This window comes from Oryzias melastigma, linkage group LG1 (assembly GCF_002922805.2).
Source record: "Oryzias melastigma strain HK-1 linkage group LG1, ASM292280v2, whole genome shotgun sequence".
Lineage (NCBI taxonomy): Eukaryota > Metazoa > Chordata > Actinopteri > Beloniformes > Adrianichthyidae > Oryzias > Oryzias melastigma.
This window is the reverse complement of record NC_050512.1, coordinates 30,861,604-30,881,695: the sequence shown is the minus strand read 5'-3', so window position 1 is coordinate 30,881,695 and position 20,092 is coordinate 30,861,604. Positions and strand designations below refer to the sequence as shown.

Sequence of the window (20,092 nt, the reverse complement as noted above, 5' to 3'; positions counted from 1 at the left end):
TGTGAGTTCTTTTTATTTCTATTATTTAACACTGCCTAATAGGTCATAATAAAGTGGATTCTATTGAGTTTTCATTACTAGAAAATTCTTTAGGATAGAAAAAAATGAAGGTTTGAATAGAAGAGTTTTCTGTTTGTGAATCTTCCAACTTTCCTCTTTTGTCTCCAGATGCTCCAAAGAACATCTCTGTCTCTGTGAATCCTCCTGAGATCCTGGAGGGCAGTTCAGTGACTCTGACCTGCAGCAGTGATGCTAACCCAGCAGCTAAATACACCTGGTTCAAGAAGAGAAATTCAAATGTTAAAATGATCTCTGGAGGTCCACAGTTTGTCTTCAGTTCCATCCATTCCACAAATTCTGGAGATTATTTTTGTAAAGTTGAGAACCAGCTGGGTTTGAAAAGATCTTACCTTAAACTGGAGGTGAAATGTGAGTTCTTTTTATTTTATTATTTAACACTGCCTAATTAATCATAACATAGTGGATCCTATTGAATTTTCATTACTATAAAATTCTTTAGGATAGAGTTAAAATGAAGGTTTGAATAGAAGAGTTTTCTGTTTGTGAATCTTCCAACTTTCCTCTTTTATCTCCAGATGCTCCAAAGAACATCTCTGTCTCTGTGAATCCTGAGATCCTGGAGGGCAGTTCAGTGACTCTGACCTGCAGCAGTGATGCTAACCCAGCAGCTAACTACACCTGGTTCAAGGAGACAAAGTTAAACCCGAAAATGATCTCTGGATCTCCACAGTTTGTCTTCAGTTCCATCCATTCCACAGACTCTGGAGATTATTTCTGTGAAGTTGAGAACCAGCTGGGTTTGAAAAGATCAGACTTTAAACTGGAGGTGAAATGTGAGTTATTTTTTGTTTTTATTATTTAACACTGCCTAATAAATCATAACAAAGGAGATTTTGTTGAGTTTTCATTACTAGAAGATTCTTTAGGATAAAATAAAATGAAGGTTTGAATAGAAGAGTTTTGTGTTTGTGAATCTTCCAACTTTCCTCTTTTGTCTCCAGATGCTCCAAAGAACATCTCTGTCTCTGTGAATCCTCCTGAGATCCTGGAGGGCAGTTCAGTGACTCTGACCTGCAGCAGTGATGCTAACCCACCAGCTAACTACACCTGGTTCAAGGAGAACAAAGACTCTCCTAAATCAGAAGAACAAATGTTCACCATCAGTGACATCACAGCAGAAGATGGAGGGCTTTACATCTGTGTGGCTCAGAACAAACTGGGCCAGCAGAACTCCACTGTTCAAGTGTCTGTTGGATCAGGTCAGTTCATCATGTCGTCTACAGGAAACAAAAGCTGCCGTGCTGCAGCGAGCCCTGAAGGCAGCACAGAGACAGAAGAGACCTCCAACAGGACCATCTTAAAGATCACCACAGACTGATCAGACACTGGAGAACTTTCAAAGAACCAACATGAGATTTTTACCTGACAGTGGATCATCATCACTGGGATTTCTTATTGACTTGGATTCAATGTCTTCCTCAGGTTCAGTGTTGATGGTCGTCATACGCTTGATCATTTCTGCTCTCCTGACTCTCATCGTCTTGGTTGTTTTATTCCTGAAGATCTTCAGGTGAGTGGATCAAATCCTGCAGGATTAAAGGTTTGATTTAGTCACATTGTGTTTGATTTGATCATTTTCTCTGTATAGAAGGAGATCCTCAGAAGAATCCTCAGTCATCAGGAGTCAAGATGAAGATGATCAGGTTTCTTTTTCTCCATACGTAGTCCTCCCTGATCTTTCATTCTGTCATCTGTGATTATTTTTAAATGACATCATGTCATCATTTTTGTTTAAACTTCTATTTTCGACTATTAAAGATTCATATTTTCATTTGATCTTCAGAAACTTGAAGGTGGTGGTCCAACATCCAGACATCCAGCAGAGGGTGAGACTGAATTTTAGTTCACCAGTGTGACCTTCACCAAGAGGCAGGAGGATCCTCTCTACTCCAACATGGATCCAGTCAAAGCAAAGAGAAGACGGGACGCTCATGAAGACAAAGATCACTTTTGAAGTGAAATATTTTTCTATTTTTACTACTTTTATATGTGACTTTTATTTTGAAAATTATCTGGTAAAGCTTCCAGCAGACTAAAAAAACTTTATTTTGAAATAGTTCTGCTGCTAACTCATGAGCATTAATTCGAATCAATAATTTTATAGTCCTTGCTCAGAAGGTTAATCATTTACTTTCCATGAACACTGAGAAGATGAAGAATGAAGCAACAAGCTGCCACTTTCAGAATTATTTCATTGAGTTGTGCTTGTCAATCTTTATTTTTAAAAAATCTGTTTTGGGTGTTTGATGATGCTGAAAATTGTATTACAGAAAATAAAATTCTGGAAATTCCTGACATGAGCCTAATCTTTTACGAAGGGAATTTTGATTTATCACAAATCTATTGTGTCAAGGAGATTTACGTGTCAATGTGCAGAGATGTGAATTTTATATTTGTTCAACACCAGGGAAACAAAGTTATGGCAAGCAAAAAGGTTCAAAATCCCCAGAAAAAGCAGCATAAAAAACGATGAATTGGTCATCAGAAACATTTTTTTAACGCGTGTTTTAGTAGTAGTATGTAATGTACGCTGCCCTGTCAAGACGTGTCTTCTATTCATAGGATATATACAGACACCGCTCCATGTAGCGAAAACATTTGGTGGTAGCTCCTCCCACATGCTGCTGGGACGTCAAAGTGTCAGACATTTTATTATATTTTATTGTGGATTTCAGAGACCTTTTGAGGTGTTTTGAATTTAGCGCTTAGATAGAATAGAATAGAATAGAATAGAATAGAATAGAATAGAATAGAATCTTTATTTAACCCGAAGGAAATTCAGTAATGGCAAGCAGCTTACTCGACAACAGTAGAAATAAAATAAAATAAAACTATAAAACATTAAAAAAAATCTATTACTAAAAAAAATTGAATAACATCATAAAACATTCAAAAATTTAATGCGCTTTTTTTTTATGTTCAGTCAGGAAGAATTAAAAGAAAACTCACTGAATTTAAATTTTTGAAGGCTGTATTTGGACAGATGAAAGTGATCTTTAGGTAAAGCTCTTCTTGCAACATCATGAATCAAATGTAACCAACAGAAAGGTTTCAGAAAAAGGACAGATTTACTCAAATTCAACAAGAAATAAGAAGGATTGAGCTGTAACTGATAAGTTTAGACTTTCTTACCTTAACTTTCTATTAAAACATTCTTAAAAGAGCCTTTTTTGTTTATTTCTTTTTTAAAAGAGCTTTGTCTGGAGGGTCAAAACCTTAAAAATGCTTTTAGAAATGAGCCCAGTGATTGTGATTTTAATAAATAAAAAATAATAAATAAAAATTAAATCTAAAGAAATTAAATAAAGAAAGTTGAGTAACAAATTCACCCATTTCTACCTTAAAAATAGGATTATTTCGAGCTCTAATCTCATTTTAAATGTCAGGCCTCCTCTTACTCCACCAATCACGTGGTCACGTGGTTTCAGTCACATGACCTGCGCGCTGAACTGAGTCTGCGCGGGCAGCTGCAGGACACCGCTTCTCCTCTGGACTCTGTTTTCCTTGCTCCTCTCAGAAAAGGGCGACTTTCCACAACTTTTGTCGACTATTTTTGTTGTTTTATCATTGTTTTATGTTTCCAAGTGCCGCTAATATATTTAATTCCCCTCATGGATCCCTCGAGACGAAACGACTCGTCAGGTAAAGTACTTTAACTTAGTTTCTGTCGTCTCAGATAGTCTCAGACAGTTAGCTTGATTTAAACACACACAAACGCACTTTTGGAGTTTTTTGAGTGCGTTTTTGTGCGTTTTATTTGAGTTTAATGCAAACTGCCGAGAGGACATCTTCAGGTTCCTGTGGTTGTGACTTGTCATCTAATAAGCAACTGCGGTGCAGCAGACACAGTAAACAGCGGTGTTTCCTCCAAACATGCCCGTCAGCATCTGCCCTCACGAGCACGTGACACAGGAAAACAGCCATAAAACTCAAGAAAAACAACAAACCCACACCTGTCAAAAAAGTTCAACGAGAAATAATTCTAGATCTGTCTGGAAATGTTTGGACTTTTGTTTGGATCCCATTTCTGTCGGATCCATCAACTGCCTTTTTTCTTGTTCCAGTTTTAAAGGTTTTAAAGTTGGTGTAGAAATCCGTAACAAAGTTTTCAGGAACCCTCAAAGCTTTGGGGGGAATTAAGTAAGTAAGTAAGTAAGTAATATTTATTTGTATAGCACTTTTCTCAGACATAAGTCACAAAGTGCTTTACAGAGCAGTAGATAAAAAGACAGAGCAGATATGTTAAAAAGACACATAGAATACAAGACACATAAAAGTACATAAAATGATAAATTACAGTTATGAAAGAGAGACCCAATCAATAGAACTGAAAAGCTTGATCATAAAAATGAGTTTTAAGTTGGGTTTTAAAAACATCATTAAACTCATCCTGGCTGCTCTGCTTGGTGGAGCCCCTTGTTGGTTCTGCTGTTTTCTGCCTAAATTAGAACTAACAGCAGGCATGTCCAAAGTCTGGCTCAAATTTCCACCATTTCATAAATAAATAATATTCAGCCTCCAGCGCTTTCCTAAAAACGGTATGATTTCCTGATTGTGGTCGGCTAAATAGCCTTTTATTTACTGTAAACCCGTGGCGACACTATCCTGCAACCCTTGTGTGACAAAATGTCAACTGTAAACAAAAAAGACACTTTCAAATCAGCATTTTTTTTAGCAAAATGTGAAACAACAGTCTATTATTGCAAGAGACTCTGGTTGTTTTCAAAGAGTTTAATATCAAGAGGAACTACAAAATATACTGAAATTTTAGCAATAAACATATTTAGATGTATTTGTTTTCTATGTAAAGAAATGAGAAGTATGCCATTGCAGTGAAATGTTCATTAACCTCTTAGGTCTCGTGACGACGACATAAAAACAGGAGATCAAACAAGAGCATCTATTCAAATGGTTCAAAGAAAGCAGGCCCCCCAACATTTTCACCTCTTAACAAAACTCTTTAGACCCCCCTGATCTAAAGGATCTGTTATAAAACTAGATTTTCAAAGGATTTTGGAGTTTTTTGGAGGTTTTTTCTTCTGATGTTTGATTCTTCCAGCTGCTTTGACAAACGTCACTAAAGCAACGCCAAAGCTGTGAGTTAACATGAGCGTCACGCCAGATATGAAAGTTTTAAATATCAGAACCTAAAATATTCAAACAAACATCAACATAAACTTGTATTTTTTTTACTTTGCATCCTTGTTTTGATGAGGAAACGGTCTGAAATGATGGAAGATAAGATGGAAAATGCTGTTTTGTGATCCAGCTGTCCTTTAAGCTTAAAATTCTGAGCTGCAAATATCACCTCTCAAAGTACCATCTCATTCCTAAAGATAAGCGCAGTCTGCTTAATTTATCGGTTTTACGTTCGAGACATTTCCTCCGTCTTAAGTTGAAGTTCTGGGCTGGGTCTGTGGGTGGCCGTCACCTGTGGACAGCCAGACTCGATCCAGGAGCCGATAAGAACTTGTTGACAGATCGCTGGGTGTGATTATTGTGACAAGTAGTCCAATCAGTCGATCTGCCAGCACGCCACAGGCGACAGTGAACCAGAAGAGCCGGATATTTGCATAATTTTATTCATCTTGAGTGACTTTATCTCCAAAGTGTCAAGGCGGGTGGCTCGCGCCCACTTTTGTGGATCTGATAGCGCAGGGGTGTCAAACTACATCGCTAAAGGGATGTAAACCTAAGAAAACCAAAACGCATCTTAGGTTGTGGCCCTAACAGGATAAACATTTATTGAACACTCTAAAACTACATTTTTCAAACTTTAAAACCATAACGTTTTAAAAAATAATGAACTATATATATATATATATAGCATTACCTGTGATAATGCTAGTGTGAATGCTGTAAGCTGAATTTGGCCGCTGAAGATGCTAGCTGAAAACGCTGAAGCTGATATCTAACTAAAATATCAGCTAAATGCCAAATTAGCCTAAAAACTTAACTAAAACAGGTTAGCCAAAACAGCTAGCATGTAGCTGAAGTTTTAGCTAAACTCCAAAATAGCCTGAAAAACAACAAAAAAGCCAAAATTAGCTAAAACAGCTAGCATGTTGCTGAAATATTAGCTGAACTCCAAAATAGGCTAAAAAAACTTTTAAAAGCCTGAATTAGCCAAAGAGGCTAGCATATAGCTAAATATTAGCTAAACTTCAAAATACCCTAAAAATCTAAAAAAAGTCTAAATGAGCCAAAATAGCTAGCATGTAGCTAAAGTAATAGTTTAGCTCCAAAACAGCCTAAAAAGCCAAAAGAAAAGGCGTAATTTGGCCAAAACAGCTAGCATTTAGCTAAAATATTAGCTAAACTCAAAACCAAAACAGCCTAAAAAACGTAGTAATGCCAAAATAGTCCAAAAAGCTAGCAGAATGCAAATTTTAAAATTGTAACTTTTTAACATAATTATGAATAATAAAAAACAGGAATATTATTCCAGAATAAATCATCTTAAACCTTAAATAACTTTCAATATTTTACTCTCCATAAAAATATATTTTGTCAAAAGTTAGAAATGAGCACAAGATAACATCGGGTCATTAATAACGATAAAATAAAATGATCTGGAGGGCCGGACAGAATTACCCGGAGGGCCGGATCCGGCCCCCGGGCCTCGACTTTGACACGTGTGATAGCGAGTGTCTGTCTGTGGTTGGATTCCTGAGCTGCAGCTCAGTCTCTCTTCATGAAGGCGTCTTTCAGCATCCTCACTATCAGTGAAGGTTTAGCGTTTAGTGTCATCACTTCCTGTTAGCGTCCCCTGTGCTCTTCTAGATACTTTTTAACCTGCAGCTCATTTATTTACTGTTTAAACTCCAGTCAGAAAGTTTATCACATCTTCTTCTCTTCTTTAAAGCTGCGGTGTCATAAATGGCGTGATGGTTTCAGACGAGAGGCTGCAGGAAGAGCCTTTTGTTCTGAGGTTTTTAACACCAACTGACCTTCCTCCATTACCATGAGTAGATAAAACACTTCAAGACAGGTTTACTTTCTGTTCTTTGTGTCACTGATTGTTAGGAATAATCACATTACAAACGGAAAATTCTCTAAATTCTGCAGACGTCTCTAAACTTTCATCTTGTTTCCTTTGTGCTGACAGATTTTGCTCACTTGTGCTTTTTCCTGCTGTTTTTCTCACTTCTCGTTTGACTGTTTCCTCCGCTGACCAGTTGTGTCAGAACTCAGCTGACTTTTGTAGATCTTTTTACGGACTTCTCTGGTTTCCAAATTCACTAAAGTTCAAAGACTTTTCCCGCTCTGATTCCGGGTTTGTCTCCTCGGCTGCAGGCGGATTTCTGAGGCCTAAAAAAATCCTCATGAAGGCGTTCTTTATTCCTTCCAGAACGTTAGAGCAGAACCATGTGACGAGCATTAGGAGTAAAAGCCCGTTTGCTGTGAGGAGGGATGAACTGACTCTCTTGCTTTGGAAATCTTCACTTCTCTTTTATTTTACGCCTCATTTGTCACAATATTTGTCTGTTCTCTTGACTCGTGAGTCCGCAGATGTTTTTGCGCTCAAAGTCGGACCAAATCTCCTAAATATTTCAGCTGTGAGATCTAAGGAATCCATCTCACTTCCACAAGTATCTTCTGTAGAATCAGGAGTTGTTTGCACGACAGAATCTTTAAGAAAAATCAATTTCCTTTTTTCAGTGAGGAGGACAGGAGAGTTTCTCACAGTTGTTGAAGTTACATCCTGTCGAATGAAACTTCTCAAATTTATGTTTTGAACTTTAAAAGCTGCAGATTTGGATCAGGAAGTGTAAGTTCTGTGCAGTTTTATGGGGCATAGAAGAAGAAAAAAAATCCAGTCTTACAGGCTGTTTTTGCTCATGACTTTAGATGTTGTTTCTGCATAAACACAAACAGATTTTTATGTTTGCTTATTTATCTCCAGTGGAGACGAAGCGCTAGCAGACCTTTAGCTTCTCTGTTCTTTGTGCTGTGTGACTCGAAATCATAAAAATATAGTCAGTCGGAGGGGGAGAAACTTAAACTCTATTTTTATCTATTTTAAAATTGTTCCCAGTAATTTTAAAATAATAATAATGCATTTTTAGCCAAAATTCAAAAGCCTGTATCATTTTTAGGATGCAGTTTCTGCAGAGCAGCAGGAGTTCGTCAGTAATTCACCTCGGGGTTCTGCCAACGCAGAAGTTAGCCTAATTTTCCACGAGCTTATAAGCACCTCACGAGCCCAAGCTAACACTAATGTAGAAAAAAAAATTTGAAAAATATCGGAGTTCTCCACCGGCAGAGTTTAGAGTCTAATGGCAGCTCAGAGGAGGAGAACGAAGAAGTTCATGGATCTATTTGTCTTTGAATTGTAGCTGAGCTTTGGCCCCGCCCACAGCAGTTGCTGCACCACAAACGTGAACCTTTTCGAACCTCCAGTTTTCATCTGCTCCTGCCCTGATCCATCACGATTGATTGATTGGTTTATTTCAAGCATAAATTATGAAAAATATTTCAAACTCATTACAGAAATAATGAAATGCGTTGATTAGAAAATAGAAAACAAACAAAGCACACTTATGTCTCATTTGGTTCATTCATTTCTGTAATTATTTACTAAAGTCAGAGTTTGATTGATTGCTTGAAAATGAGTTGGAAGAAGCGAATTTATATAATCCCACCCCCACTTAATTACTTCATTTTACAGTTTTGCATAATTATGTAATCCGGTTCTGATCAGATCAAATGCAAGTTTTTTGTTTTTTCAAGTAACAGTTAAATTAAGAAAGAAAATGAAGTAAGGAAATGCTCAGAAATGCAATTTTAATCTAAATTCATTTAATATTTATGTCCTCGATCATAAAAACAATGCTACAAAAACATGATTTTCATTAGATTGGAGCAAATTAATATCTGTACTTAACTAATGAGTAGAAAAACCTGAAAGAAAATGTGGTTTCAGCTCCTCAGGATGGATGGTTGTAGGACATCCTACTTCAAAATGACATTTTTTTTAAATTAGCATTAGTGTTTATGCAAAATGTGAGTAAAAACAGTAAAAATCTGCTTGGATTTTCTCAGCCGTCATTCTGTCATTAAGTTTTATGAATTTATTAAATGAAGTGAATCATTAGAAGCTCTGATGATCCCAGCAGCCTCTGCATTGATCTGCATGGATTTGAGACCCTGAAGGAGCTCGGTCACGTGGAGGAGAAAGTTCACTCGCTCCTATCAGGACGTCCATTCATGCTCTGCGCTCGCTCGGGCCTCGTCAGGGTCACGAGGTTTGCTGTGGTCTGATCCTGCAGGAACCCCCCCAGGACGGGTCACCAGACCCTCACAAAGCCTAAAAAACCCACAACCCCCCCCTCTGCTGCTGCTGTGAGATCCACAAAACCCACAAAATGTTCTGGTTTCTGGAGAGTGGAGATGTGTGGAAAAGATAAATACTATTTTACAGCTTTCATGTTGATCAGTTATAGCTTAAAGTTTTAGATTTACCTCTCAAAAAAAGGTTTAATCTTGCAATTATCATCTCTATTTAAGTCAAAACTCATAATATATTTCAGTGTTTTCTTTTGGTCAAGTTATTAGTTTTCTTTTGATTAAATATTTTAAAACAAGTTTGTTTATTTTTTCAAACTGAGAAACTCAAAAAAAGTCTGTTAGTTTAACAAAAAAAATAAACATTGGTGTTTGTTTTCCCAGCAGAGCAGGAAGGCCTGTCCGCCATGATGAACTACGGCTCCACCGAGGGCAGCGGCGAACACCAGCATCCCAACAACCACCACAGCTGTAACCACGGCAACCACAGCTTTCCCACGATGACGGGCGAGCACTGGGTCAGGGCGGACGAGGAGGAAGAGGCCCTGCGCAGGAAGCTGAAGTTTTTCTTCATGAGTCCGTGTGATAAATATCACGCTAAAGGCCGCAAGCCGTGGAAACTGATCCTGCAGCTGCTCAAGATCGTCATCGTCACGGTTCAGGTACACGCAGACGGACGTCTGACGCAAACGTCTAACTGGATAGATCCTAGAGTTAACGTTAAAAAATACCTAAAAATTAACAAATTAATCTCAAATCTGGAAAAAAGGATTTGTGGTAAATCAGCATTAACATTATTAGTTACATTATTTGCCAGCCGCCTTAATCATAATATTAAATCACGCACAAAATTATACATTTAGAATATTTATTTTTTAATCCTTTAATCCCTCCTACGATCTAAAACGTGAATTTTCTATATTTTCAATTTGAAAGACTACCTGCTTATTTGGTATCATTTTAATCAGCACAACCTCTCCTATGTCACACTACCTTTATTAAGTCATTTTTCCGTATTTTATTCACACACTAGACATAAAATTATGCAAAAACAGAAAATTCCATCTGGAGCAATTAGATTCATTTTGCTGTGAAAACCCCACAAATGTTTAACAAACTTTTTACAACATAGAATGAAAGTTTTAGGTGTAATTTTATAAAAACAACAAGGATAAAATGTGTCAACAAACTAATCAACATGTTTTGAATGAAAATACAAACAAATCCAGACTAAAGTCACACAATGGAGCCCAAAAAATTAGAGTTTCTCACTGCTGTTCTGTTTTTGTTTTTTTTTCCATCATTTTTCCTCATAAATGTTCTTTATTGTGTTTGTTAAAAATAATAAAATAGTTTTTTGGGAGAATCTTGATCCAGCTGGATATGGTCGACTCGCCTCCTGCGACGTCGGTGGGCGGGACTTTTGTGGAGAACCGCGGAGTTTCCTCAATTTTAAGACATCGCCGGTGCTCGTTATTGTGGAAAATTCATGTCGGTCGCCATCCCAAAATAGAATAATGGTTGGTTTTCTCTTTGGATTTCTAACAGCAGACAGCTCCGTTAGGCTCCGCCCCTCATAGCTGGAGCACTGCTGCATTACAGCCGTCAGATTAATATTCGTTCTCCGCCTTATTTATTAAAATAGAAGATCGGTTTTGTCCAAAAACTGCAAATAAATGCCATATTTTTAATTTAGTAAAATCTCAATCACAGAATGTAAAGAAAAAAAAAGAGTTTTATTACGCTGCACGGCAGGACGCCTGAGGACGTTAATGCATACTAACGCATTAATTATGTTCTATTAATCGCACGTGTTAGTGCTCCAACATTCACAGCCTTAATAAAAATAGGAAACAAAGATATTAAAAACAGACAGAAGTACTAAAGTAAAGACGGGTAACTATGAACAGACCTGCAATAAAAGTTCATATTCCTACATTTGGGGAATTCAGAGATCAGTACAGTCAGAGAACCAAGCCTCACCTTCTTCATCATGGTTCCACCCTCCTCTTCCTCTCTCGGTTGACTGTGCTGCTTCAGCAGGTTTCTTAGTGCAGTGAGAGACGGTCAGGTGTGCTGGTAGAAATTATTAATGTTCCCTGATCTAAAACATTTTTGTCACCTGAATATCCTTTAATCCTGTAAATATTCTTTATCTTCTTTTTATATTTGTATCTTATTTTTTATTAACCTTGTTTTTGGCATTCAGACTGAGCTGCAAAGGAAGGATTTCATTGTACAGAGAAACCTGTTTCCTCACTGTGCAGATGATGAAGAACCCTTTGAATCTTTAAAATCTGTGTTCATCTAAAAAAGCTCCAGTTTCACAGAATAGTTCCCTGACGCCTTTGTGGAGCTTTTCAAAATAAATGCACCGGATTGCTCAACATCTTTCATGTCTTTCATAAGGAGGGCGAGGACAAACTTTTGATGTAGGCTCCTCCCACACATAGTGGGAGCGGCGGGTTTCTAAACACATTTTTACACAAGCGTCGAGTTTGATGCGTGTTGAAGCAAATCGCGTTCAATGGGAACTGACAAATAATGCGCGTGGAGGAAGGAAAGAGAAGGATGGGGGCAATCTGGGGTACACGTCTGTGCAGAACCGGAGCTAATGATCGGATCAGATGTACGGATCAAATCCGTGCGGATCATCCCTGGTAGCTTCCTGAGGGATCCCATATCAGAGCGAGTAAAAATGAATAAAATAATGAAGCTCAGAGGTCCTTTCACTACATCTCCCATGATGCATTGGGTTCATTTGACAGCTTCTCTTACTGTGCTGCTGTTAACAACACAAACATCTGTTCTAATAGTTCCAAAGCTAATTGGTGAAAGCAGGAAACGGTTTATTTTGGAAAACAAAGAAAATTCCAGTCAGAGATTCCAGAGTTTAGTCCAAGTCGTCTTTAGAAAAGAAACAGCAGCTTTCTAGTCACGTCTGTTAAAGACAAATTCAGTTTCAGACACTTAGAAAGAATAGAAGTTAAGTTTAAATAGAAGTAATTACAAATAAAAGAAACAGCATTAATGTCAAAAATAGAAAAAAAATATCATTTTATTTGGTTTACATGAAAATACATTTTAATAAACTGAGGGAAAAAAACAGCTACCTTATTTTACTAATTAATTTAAAAACTCTTATTACAGCTTAAAGAAAAACGGCTGGAATTTCATCCTTTTTGTGCCTCAGTTATTACAAAATATACACATGAGATTGTGGAGAGACTGTACAACAATACAGAGTTTCACTTTTTAAAATATTTGTGCTGTGGGATTTTCATCAAGGAAAATGTGCAACTTGGTTTAAAAAACACTGACTCAGTAAACAAAGTGATTATTTCTGTTTTATGAGCTTTATGAACCGAAAAGTTCTCATCTTCCTGGTTATTATTGTGTTTTATGAGGCGTAACGACATAAAAACATGGATAGAAAATGTTCAGCGAAGAGGAAACCACGTTCAACAGCTTTTTAGTGACTTTTATTTGGTTAGAAACGTTATCTAAAGAGTTTATTTATTTAAAACAACATAACACAAAAGATTTATTGTGCTGGGTAATAGCAAAGTTAGCAAAGCAAATAAAATTGTTGAAATTAAACAGAGTGGAATGAAGTGATGAATACAGTTAAAATAAATCTGTTAATTCTAATGTTATGTTGTTTTTTCAGCTGTGGTATTTCCCCGTTGTGGGAATAATTCAAGTTCAAACTATTAATCTGACTCTCTGGAGCTACATGTGACTCTGGTTAAAAACTTTTAATTTAAAAAAGTAAAAAACTGAACAAACTTTATTCAACTCCTTCACAAAAAATTTGACAGAACGAATCATAACTCAAATATTTGACAGATTAACCTCAGAGAAATTCATTGGAAATCAGGAAAGACAACAACTAAAGTGCAGTAAATAATAAAATAGATTTCCTGTTTCTGTTTAAAAATTAGCTCTGATTTAATCTTGGTTTGATAGATTTACAAATTTCTGGCTGAAATGGTAAAATAAACGGTTTAGTTGTTTATATGACGACTACATTTGCCCATTGAGATGAATTTATTTATCACAAGTTGCCTTTTATTTTGAAAGGAAGTCATGTGAACCTTTGTTAAAACTATTTTATATTAAAAAATGTATTATCTCTTTATGTTTTTATGCAAAAATGCAGCAGTTTATATCATATTAATAACAATAGAATAAATATAAACGATTGTCTGAATTCTCTAAAGGACTTAGTGGCTCCTACTGGGTTCTAGTCACTGAAGAAAATGACTTGGTAAAAATGACTCTATCCAACCCTGCTGTTGGTTTCTGCTCTGTAATGATCTTACACATTTGTAATGACCGTTCTTCTGGATTCAAACAAAAGAATCTTCAAAGGAAACATAACCCGCAGCATTCTTCTTCCTCTCTGCCACAGCTGGTTCTGTTCGGCCTCAGTAACCAGGTGGTGGTCACCTTCAAGGAGGAGAACACCATGACCTTCAAGCACCTGTTCCTCAAAGACTACGACGACTCCTCAGGCGACTCGTTTGCCGTCTACACCCAGCAGGACGTGTACGACCACATCTTTCATGTGGTGGAGAAGGTGATCCGTCAAGTCCTCCCAGAAATCATTATTTATTTATTTAAGCTGTAAAATGTTTTTTTTTTTTAAACATCGTTATAAGTAATTGCTATTAACGATGATTGATTCGTAAATATGTGACATAAATGTCCTAATACGGTCTATTTATGGGATATGAACAATGAAATAACTGGAATAAAGTCAACCTAAACAGCAGGATCTGTTAGTTTAATTAAGGTAGATACTTTAGAAACCTGAGCTTGAAGAAACCAAATGTCTCTTTTTCTGCTCCAGAACGTTTTTGCAGCTAAAATCCACAAAGTCGATCTTTGTTTTCTGATCAGGTTTAACCACCAAATATCTTAGAAGTCAGGCAGGCTCTTCTTGTAGTGAAGCATTTTTAAGATTCTTCAGTCTGAACCAACTTTAGCAGAAACATGTTTTCTTCAACTGTATAAAGAAGTTTTAAAATTCTTTTATATGCAGCTGCAGTGTATTTTCTGTGTATTTTTTTTCATTTTCTGTAATTTCATCACCTATTTTTTTTTTGTTCCTCAGATTATCTGCGAGGTATTAAAGCTCCATTTTTCATAACCGCTCTCTGATCTCATCTGTCCTCCAGTATCTGACCTTACCAGAGACCACAGTCGGGCGCTACGCGTACGTCTACGACGTCGGCGTGAACGGCAGCGCCCTCTCCCTCTGCCAGCAGTACTACAAGAAGGGTCGGATCGACCCGGCCAACGACACCTTCAGCATCGACCCTCAGATCAAGACAGGTACACAGCTGTTGTCGTTTGTGTCTGCCAAGTCGGGCTGGATCCGAGTCAGACATTTACATAAAAACTCTTTAGCGTTAAAATCCTAAAACAGATCATCTTTTGACCTGTTTTCAGAGAGTTCCCACTGATCCTCTAATTATGATTATGCCGTTTTTAGCCAAAATCTGCCCAATTGGAGACGGACAAAACATTTGAGAAGAGTCTGCTTTAGTGCTGCCACAAACGGCTATTTTATTAGTTGACTAATTGGGTCATAGGAAAACTGGATGTAAAGCTCACATCTTAACTATCACCAGACTTAAACTACATAAAAACTAGATATATAGTATTACCTGCAATAATGCTAGTGTGAATGCTGTACGCGGAATTTGGCTGCTGAAGATGCTGAAATTAATAGCTAAAAATGCTGAAGTTGATAGCTGAAATCACTCAATCTGATATCTACCTTAAATGCCAAATTAGCCTAAAAAACTTTAACAAAAAAACTTAGGTGAGCCAGAACAGCTAGCATGTAGCTGTAAAAATGGCTAAACTTCAAAATATCCTAAAAAATTGAAAAAAATACAAAATTAGCCAAAATAGCTTGCGTGTAAATATTGGTCTAACCTCCAAAACAGGCAAAAAAAGCTAAAGTTAGCCAAAATAGCTAGCACGTAGCTGAAAAATAGGCTAAACTTCAAAAAAGCCTAAAAAACTGAAAAAAGCCTAAATTAGCTGAAATAGCTACCATGTAGCTGAAATATTAGCTAAACACCAAAATAGCATAGAAAATAAAAAGAGCCTAAATTAGCCAAAATAGCTAGCATGTTGCTAAAATATTATCTAAACTCCAAATTAGCCTAAAAAAACTATAAATAAAATCCTAAATTAGTAAAATTGCTACCATGCAGCTGAAATATTAGCTAATCTCCAAAACAGGCTAAAAAACCTTAACAAATGCCAAAGTAGTCAAAAAAGCTAGCATAATGCCATTATAACTTTCAACTTTACTACACTCTGACTCCATATAATATAAAGTAACAACTTATCGACTGTTAAATTAGTCATCGAATATTTTAATAATCGATTAGTCGACTAATCGTGGCAGCCCTCTTCTTTAATCTGAGCTTCATGCCCCTGAATTTATGTCAGAGATATGAAAAAATAACAGCTTATTAAAGCTGAGATAACGCAAATTGACTCTGTTTCTCAGGAGGAGAACAAAAGCTGTCAGAGGAGAATCCTAAAACATGATTAAAAACATAAACTTTCCTGTTGTGCCTCAAATATTTGAACCATTTCATTAGTTTTATGTTATTATTTGTGTTTGATTCATTTTTAATTCACTCTCACTTAAATTAGTGATCTGAAATCACATTTGGGTCTAAGCACTTTTACTTAAATATCTTTTAATAAAGATTATTAAAGGAGTTTTTAGACCTTTTGAACTCAGTTTTACCAGGACCTTTTCTGAACTTTTACACTGTTTTTTCTAAACATTTTATCTGTTTTTGTTGTCATTGGTTTCAGGCACATTTTTTTCCTTTTCATTTAGATTTTTCCTCCCGTTATTCAAATGAATTGTATTTCTTAGAAAGAGTTTTGCTTTCTCGTATTTCCCTTTATAATTTGAATATTGAAGTGAAGTAGAAAGATGATGGGCGGATAATGAGTGTAAATTCCCTTCAATGTGTCTCCGTATCATGCAGAGAATTCCTGAGCACTAATGAGGCGCCACATGCTTGGAGTGATGCTGTAATCCATTCATGTCTTTGTCAGCTCAGATAGTTTACATGTTTTTCTGATGACAGTTTCAGGCTTTTGTTTCTTAATTTAAACATTTCTCTAGAGTTTAGTTGAGCTTTTAAATTCCTCTTGTGATTGGATCGATTTTTACCAGCTTGAGAGGAAACAACATCTAAGATACAATTAAAGAATCTCCTTTTACCTCAGATCAGATCAACCGTAGATTTAAGGAAACGGTTTTAAAAGAGGAGTTCATGTAAAAAGGAGAGAGGTATGAGGATCTAGGGCACGTGTGTCAAAGTCAAGGCCCGAGGGCCGGATCCGGCCCTCCAGATCATTTTATTTTATTGTTTTTCATGGCCCGATGTTATCTTGTGCGCATTTTGTAACTTGTATAAGTTTTGGAAAAGCATTTTTTATGGAGAGTAAGAGAAGGTTAATTAATGTTTGAGTTGATTTATTCTGGAATAATATTCCTGCCTTTTAATTGTTCATAATTATGTTAAAAAGTTACGATTTTAAAGTTTTAAAAATTGACATTCTGATAGCTTTTTGGATTATTTTGGTATTTACTAAGATTTTTTTGGCTATTTTGGAGTTTAGCTAATATTTCAGCTACACGCTAGCTGTTTTGGCTAATTTAGGCTTTTTTTTTATAGTTTTTCAGGCTGTTTTGGAGTTGAGCTTAAATTTCAACTGCATGCTAGCTCTTTGTTACATCAAGTTGGCTGCTAATTTAGGCTTTTTTGTTAGTTTTTTTAGGCTGTTTGGGAGTTTATCTAAAATGCTATTTACATGCGAGCTTTTTGGCTAATTCAGGCCTTTTTCTGACTTTTTGGCTACTTTAGAGTTTAGTTCATATTTTAGCTACATGCTAGCTGTTATGGCTAATTTAGGCTTTTCTTTTATAGTTTTTTAGGCTGTTTTGGAGTTGAGCTTAAATTTCACCTACATGCTAGCTCTTTGTTACATGTTACATGTTAGCTGCTAATTTAGGCTTTTTTTGTTTTGTTTTTTGGCTATTTTGGGGTTTAGCAAAAATTTCAGCTACATGCTAGCTGTTTTGGCTAACCCAAGTAATAATATGTAATAATTATATATAGTAATAAATATGTTAAAAATGTACAGTTTTAGACATTCAGTTTTAGAGTTTTCAGTAAATGTTTATCCTGTTCGGCCCCCGACCTAAGGTGTGTTTCGTTTTGGCCCCCTGTGCGATTCACTTTGACATCACTCCTCTAAGGTGTTTCCTCTGTGTTAATCTCCTCTGCTGGGTCTGCAGATTGCATCGGACTGAACCCTCTGTCCGTTCCGGTGCAGCAGCTTGGCAGCAGCTACAGGAACTTCACTCTCAAGTTCCACAAGTAAGGCTTCATTTTTTTGCCATCTTCTCGTCTGTTCTGCGTTGACAAGTTTATCTCTGCACTTGTGTATCTGATGGCGCTCTTTAACAAGTCACTTATCTGGTCTACACACACACAGACGGGAAGTATGACTCAGCAGAGGCTGGTCGCTGAAACCCACAGTCTGCATTGTCAGCTTGCCTAGTTTTGTTTTGGTAACATGGTTCTGTTTTTTTGGTTCAGGCTGATTAACGTCACCATCGAGTTCCAGCTGAAGGCGATTAACATCCAGACAATCATCAACAATGAGATTCCTGACTGCTACACTTTTTACATCAGAGTAAGTTCAGTTTTTATCTAAATCTGACCCAGAACTGTCCCTCTTTGGGGTCCTCGGGTCTGGGGTTTGAGTCCCTATGGTGTTCATGTTTCAGGCATTCACAGGCAGAGAGACCCTTAAGTATTAACTGTGATAAAATCACATATTGACTCTAATCTAAATGATTTACAGCGTTTTTACATGCACTTTTTAAAGGTTTTCCACACATTTATACACTAATGATCCTCATGACTGTGTCCCCTCACAACTTCCCCCATTGACTGTGTATAAGAACTGGACTAAGTTGCCCCTCCCCCTCGGGTAAAGAGAAATAAACAACTGTTCCTCGGTCTTTCTATTAGTCAGAATAACAGTTATTGCTCTAATAACTTTTTTATTAGCATCTTTCATTATATTGTTTCTGTTGTTCAAGTTATAAACGGACCAATCAGATTCCTCAGTAAAAGTAGGTGGAGCTTGCTGGCCCCCACATCCAACATTTAAAACTAATTTTCAAGTGGTAGGGGTGTGGCCTTCCAACAAGCTCGCTCCTGATTGGTGAGCACGGTTGCCATAGGAGCAATAGCTGTTCATACACGTGCAAAATGTCTTTAATCGGATCAAAGAGTTTATATACGGCACACGTTCAATCAGAATAAATCATTTTGACGTGTGCAGAAGTATAAGAAGAAGAAGAAATGACGAGTTCTGTTCCAAACAAACAAAGCTGCAGCTTAGAGCGGCATGATCTTCTAATCATGCTTTAATTATTATTTTTAAGTGACTGTTTGCACTTTATTTTCTAAATTTGTGCGGCTTTGTTCTTCAGACAATTAAGTGTTAATGCTTTATTAATACGCATCAACATTTAGACTTCAAAATAAATGTACGTACTTTTAATCAAATGAAAAATTGTTCGAACACTGACCTGTATTCAACAATCTAGTGAGCATCAATACACGCAGTTTGTTTTAGCAAAGACTTCTGGGAAATTTCCAGAACACTGGATTTTGTAATTGTAGATTCAAACACTCTGAAAAAATTCTGAACGATCTCTTTATAGTGCACGAAATAGTGAGGAGGGATGGATTGTAGACACAAACCGTAAATCATTTTAGCTTCAATAAGTTATAGAAATGTCTCTGAAAATTTAAACACAACCAGGTGCTTGAAAATATTCACATTGCACAGTTACGTGAAGTACTTTGTCTTTGAAAATGTCATTTTTGCTTCTTTCAAAACTGAATACAGATTCTTATTAATATTTTACAACTGATTATGGCATGAAGATTACTGGATGGAATAACGTAAGAGAGGAAAAAATGATCTTTTTCTTCCACTATTGCAGCATTGGAAATCCCTGCAGCTTCTGGTAAAGTTCTGCAAAAGTTCTTGAAGGAAGTCCTGTTTTGGATGTCCTTGTTTTGCAGCAATAAACAGTAAATGAAAGATCAGTTTTTAAAAATGACAATAAAATGTCAACAATCTTTGACTGGAAGAAGCAGGAAGTAACGCTCTGCAGGCTGTGGTCATGTGATCCTCATATGGATGCATTTAATGCAACCGATATGAAATATGAAGACTAGATACCAACATGTTTCATCTGAGATACAAAGTATTCACTTTGCTACAACGACTTTTATCTGAACTCCTAAAAAAGGTCAAACGGGGTCGCTTCAGTTTAAGGTTCTTTTATTTCCAGGTGGTTCTGGACAACAAGGCTCACAGCGGGAAGGTGAAGATCTGGTTGGAGAACAAGGCGACCATAAAGGAGTGCAAAGACCCGAGCGTCTCCGGACACGGTGAGGCTCCGCCTTCTCGCCACCGACGACCACATTCGAATTTATTGCAGCAATAGTTCAAAATCCTGTAAAATTTGGCAGCAAACTTCCTGAAGATTTGTGTGAAATCAAAGGATCTGGTACTTACGACGGAGTAATAGGGTCAAAAAAGTTTTTATAACAAATTTAAAGTTGTAAATTTACAAGAAAAG

The 20,092-nt window shown here is 36.7% G+C and overlaps 3 protein-coding genes across 6 annotated transcripts in view; 2 read left to right on the top strand and 1 right to left on the bottom strand.

Annotated features, from left to right (window-relative positions):
* The window catches only part of LOC112157183 (B-cell receptor CD22), an 821,740-nt gene that overhangs the window by 583,472 nt on the left and 218,176 nt on the right, over nucleotides 1-20,092 (bottom strand). The window lies entirely within an intron of this gene.
* LOC112157184 lies at nucleotides 1,139-2,932 on the top strand. The gene is made up of 4 exons (XM_024289791.2): nucleotides 1,139-1,280; nucleotides 1,504-1,591; nucleotides 1,670-1,724; nucleotides 1,865-2,932. The coding sequence occupies exons 1-4, from the start codon at nucleotides 1,172-1,174 to the stop codon at nucleotides 1,922-1,924; spliced, it is 312 nt and encodes a 103-aa protein (XP_024145559.2). The 5' UTR covers nucleotides 1,139-1,171; the 3' UTR covers nucleotides 1,925-2,932.
* Nucleotides 3,283-20,092, top strand: part of mcoln1a (mucolipin 1a) — a 27,828-nt gene continuing 11,018 nt past the window's right edge. Inside the window, exons 1-7 of one of the 2 annotated variants that reach the window (XM_036214153.1) lie at nucleotides 3,283-3,723; nucleotides 9,754-10,031; nucleotides 13,784-13,951; nucleotides 14,553-14,709; nucleotides 17,720-17,801; nucleotides 18,024-18,120; nucleotides 19,802-19,901. In XM_036214153.1, the coding sequence (XP_036070046.1) occupies nucleotides 3,693-3,723; nucleotides 9,754-10,031; nucleotides 13,784-13,951; nucleotides 14,553-14,709; nucleotides 17,720-17,801; nucleotides 18,024-18,120; nucleotides 19,802-19,901 (913 nt within the window). In that variant the 5' untranslated portion in view covers nucleotides 3,283-3,692. The remainder of the gene's footprint in view (nucleotides 3,724-9,753; nucleotides 10,032-13,783; nucleotides 13,952-14,552; nucleotides 14,710-17,719; nucleotides 17,802-18,023; nucleotides 18,121-19,801; nucleotides 19,902-20,092) is intronic. The other variant, XM_024289785.2, reaches the window with a different exon arrangement.

Coding starts and splice junctions, on each gene's coding strand:
- LOC112157184 (XM_024289791.2), top strand. CDS start 1,172: ATGTTCACCATCAGTGACATCACAGCAGAAGATGGAGGGCTTTACATC. Junction 1,592..1,669: donor TTATTCCTGAAGATCTTCAG/GTGAGTGGATCA, acceptor TTCTCTGTATAG/AAGGAGATCCTCAGAAGAAT. Junction 1,725..1,864: donor GTCAAGATGAAGATGATCAG/GTTTCTTTTTCT, acceptor TTTGATCTTCAG/AAACTTGAAGGTGGTGGTCC.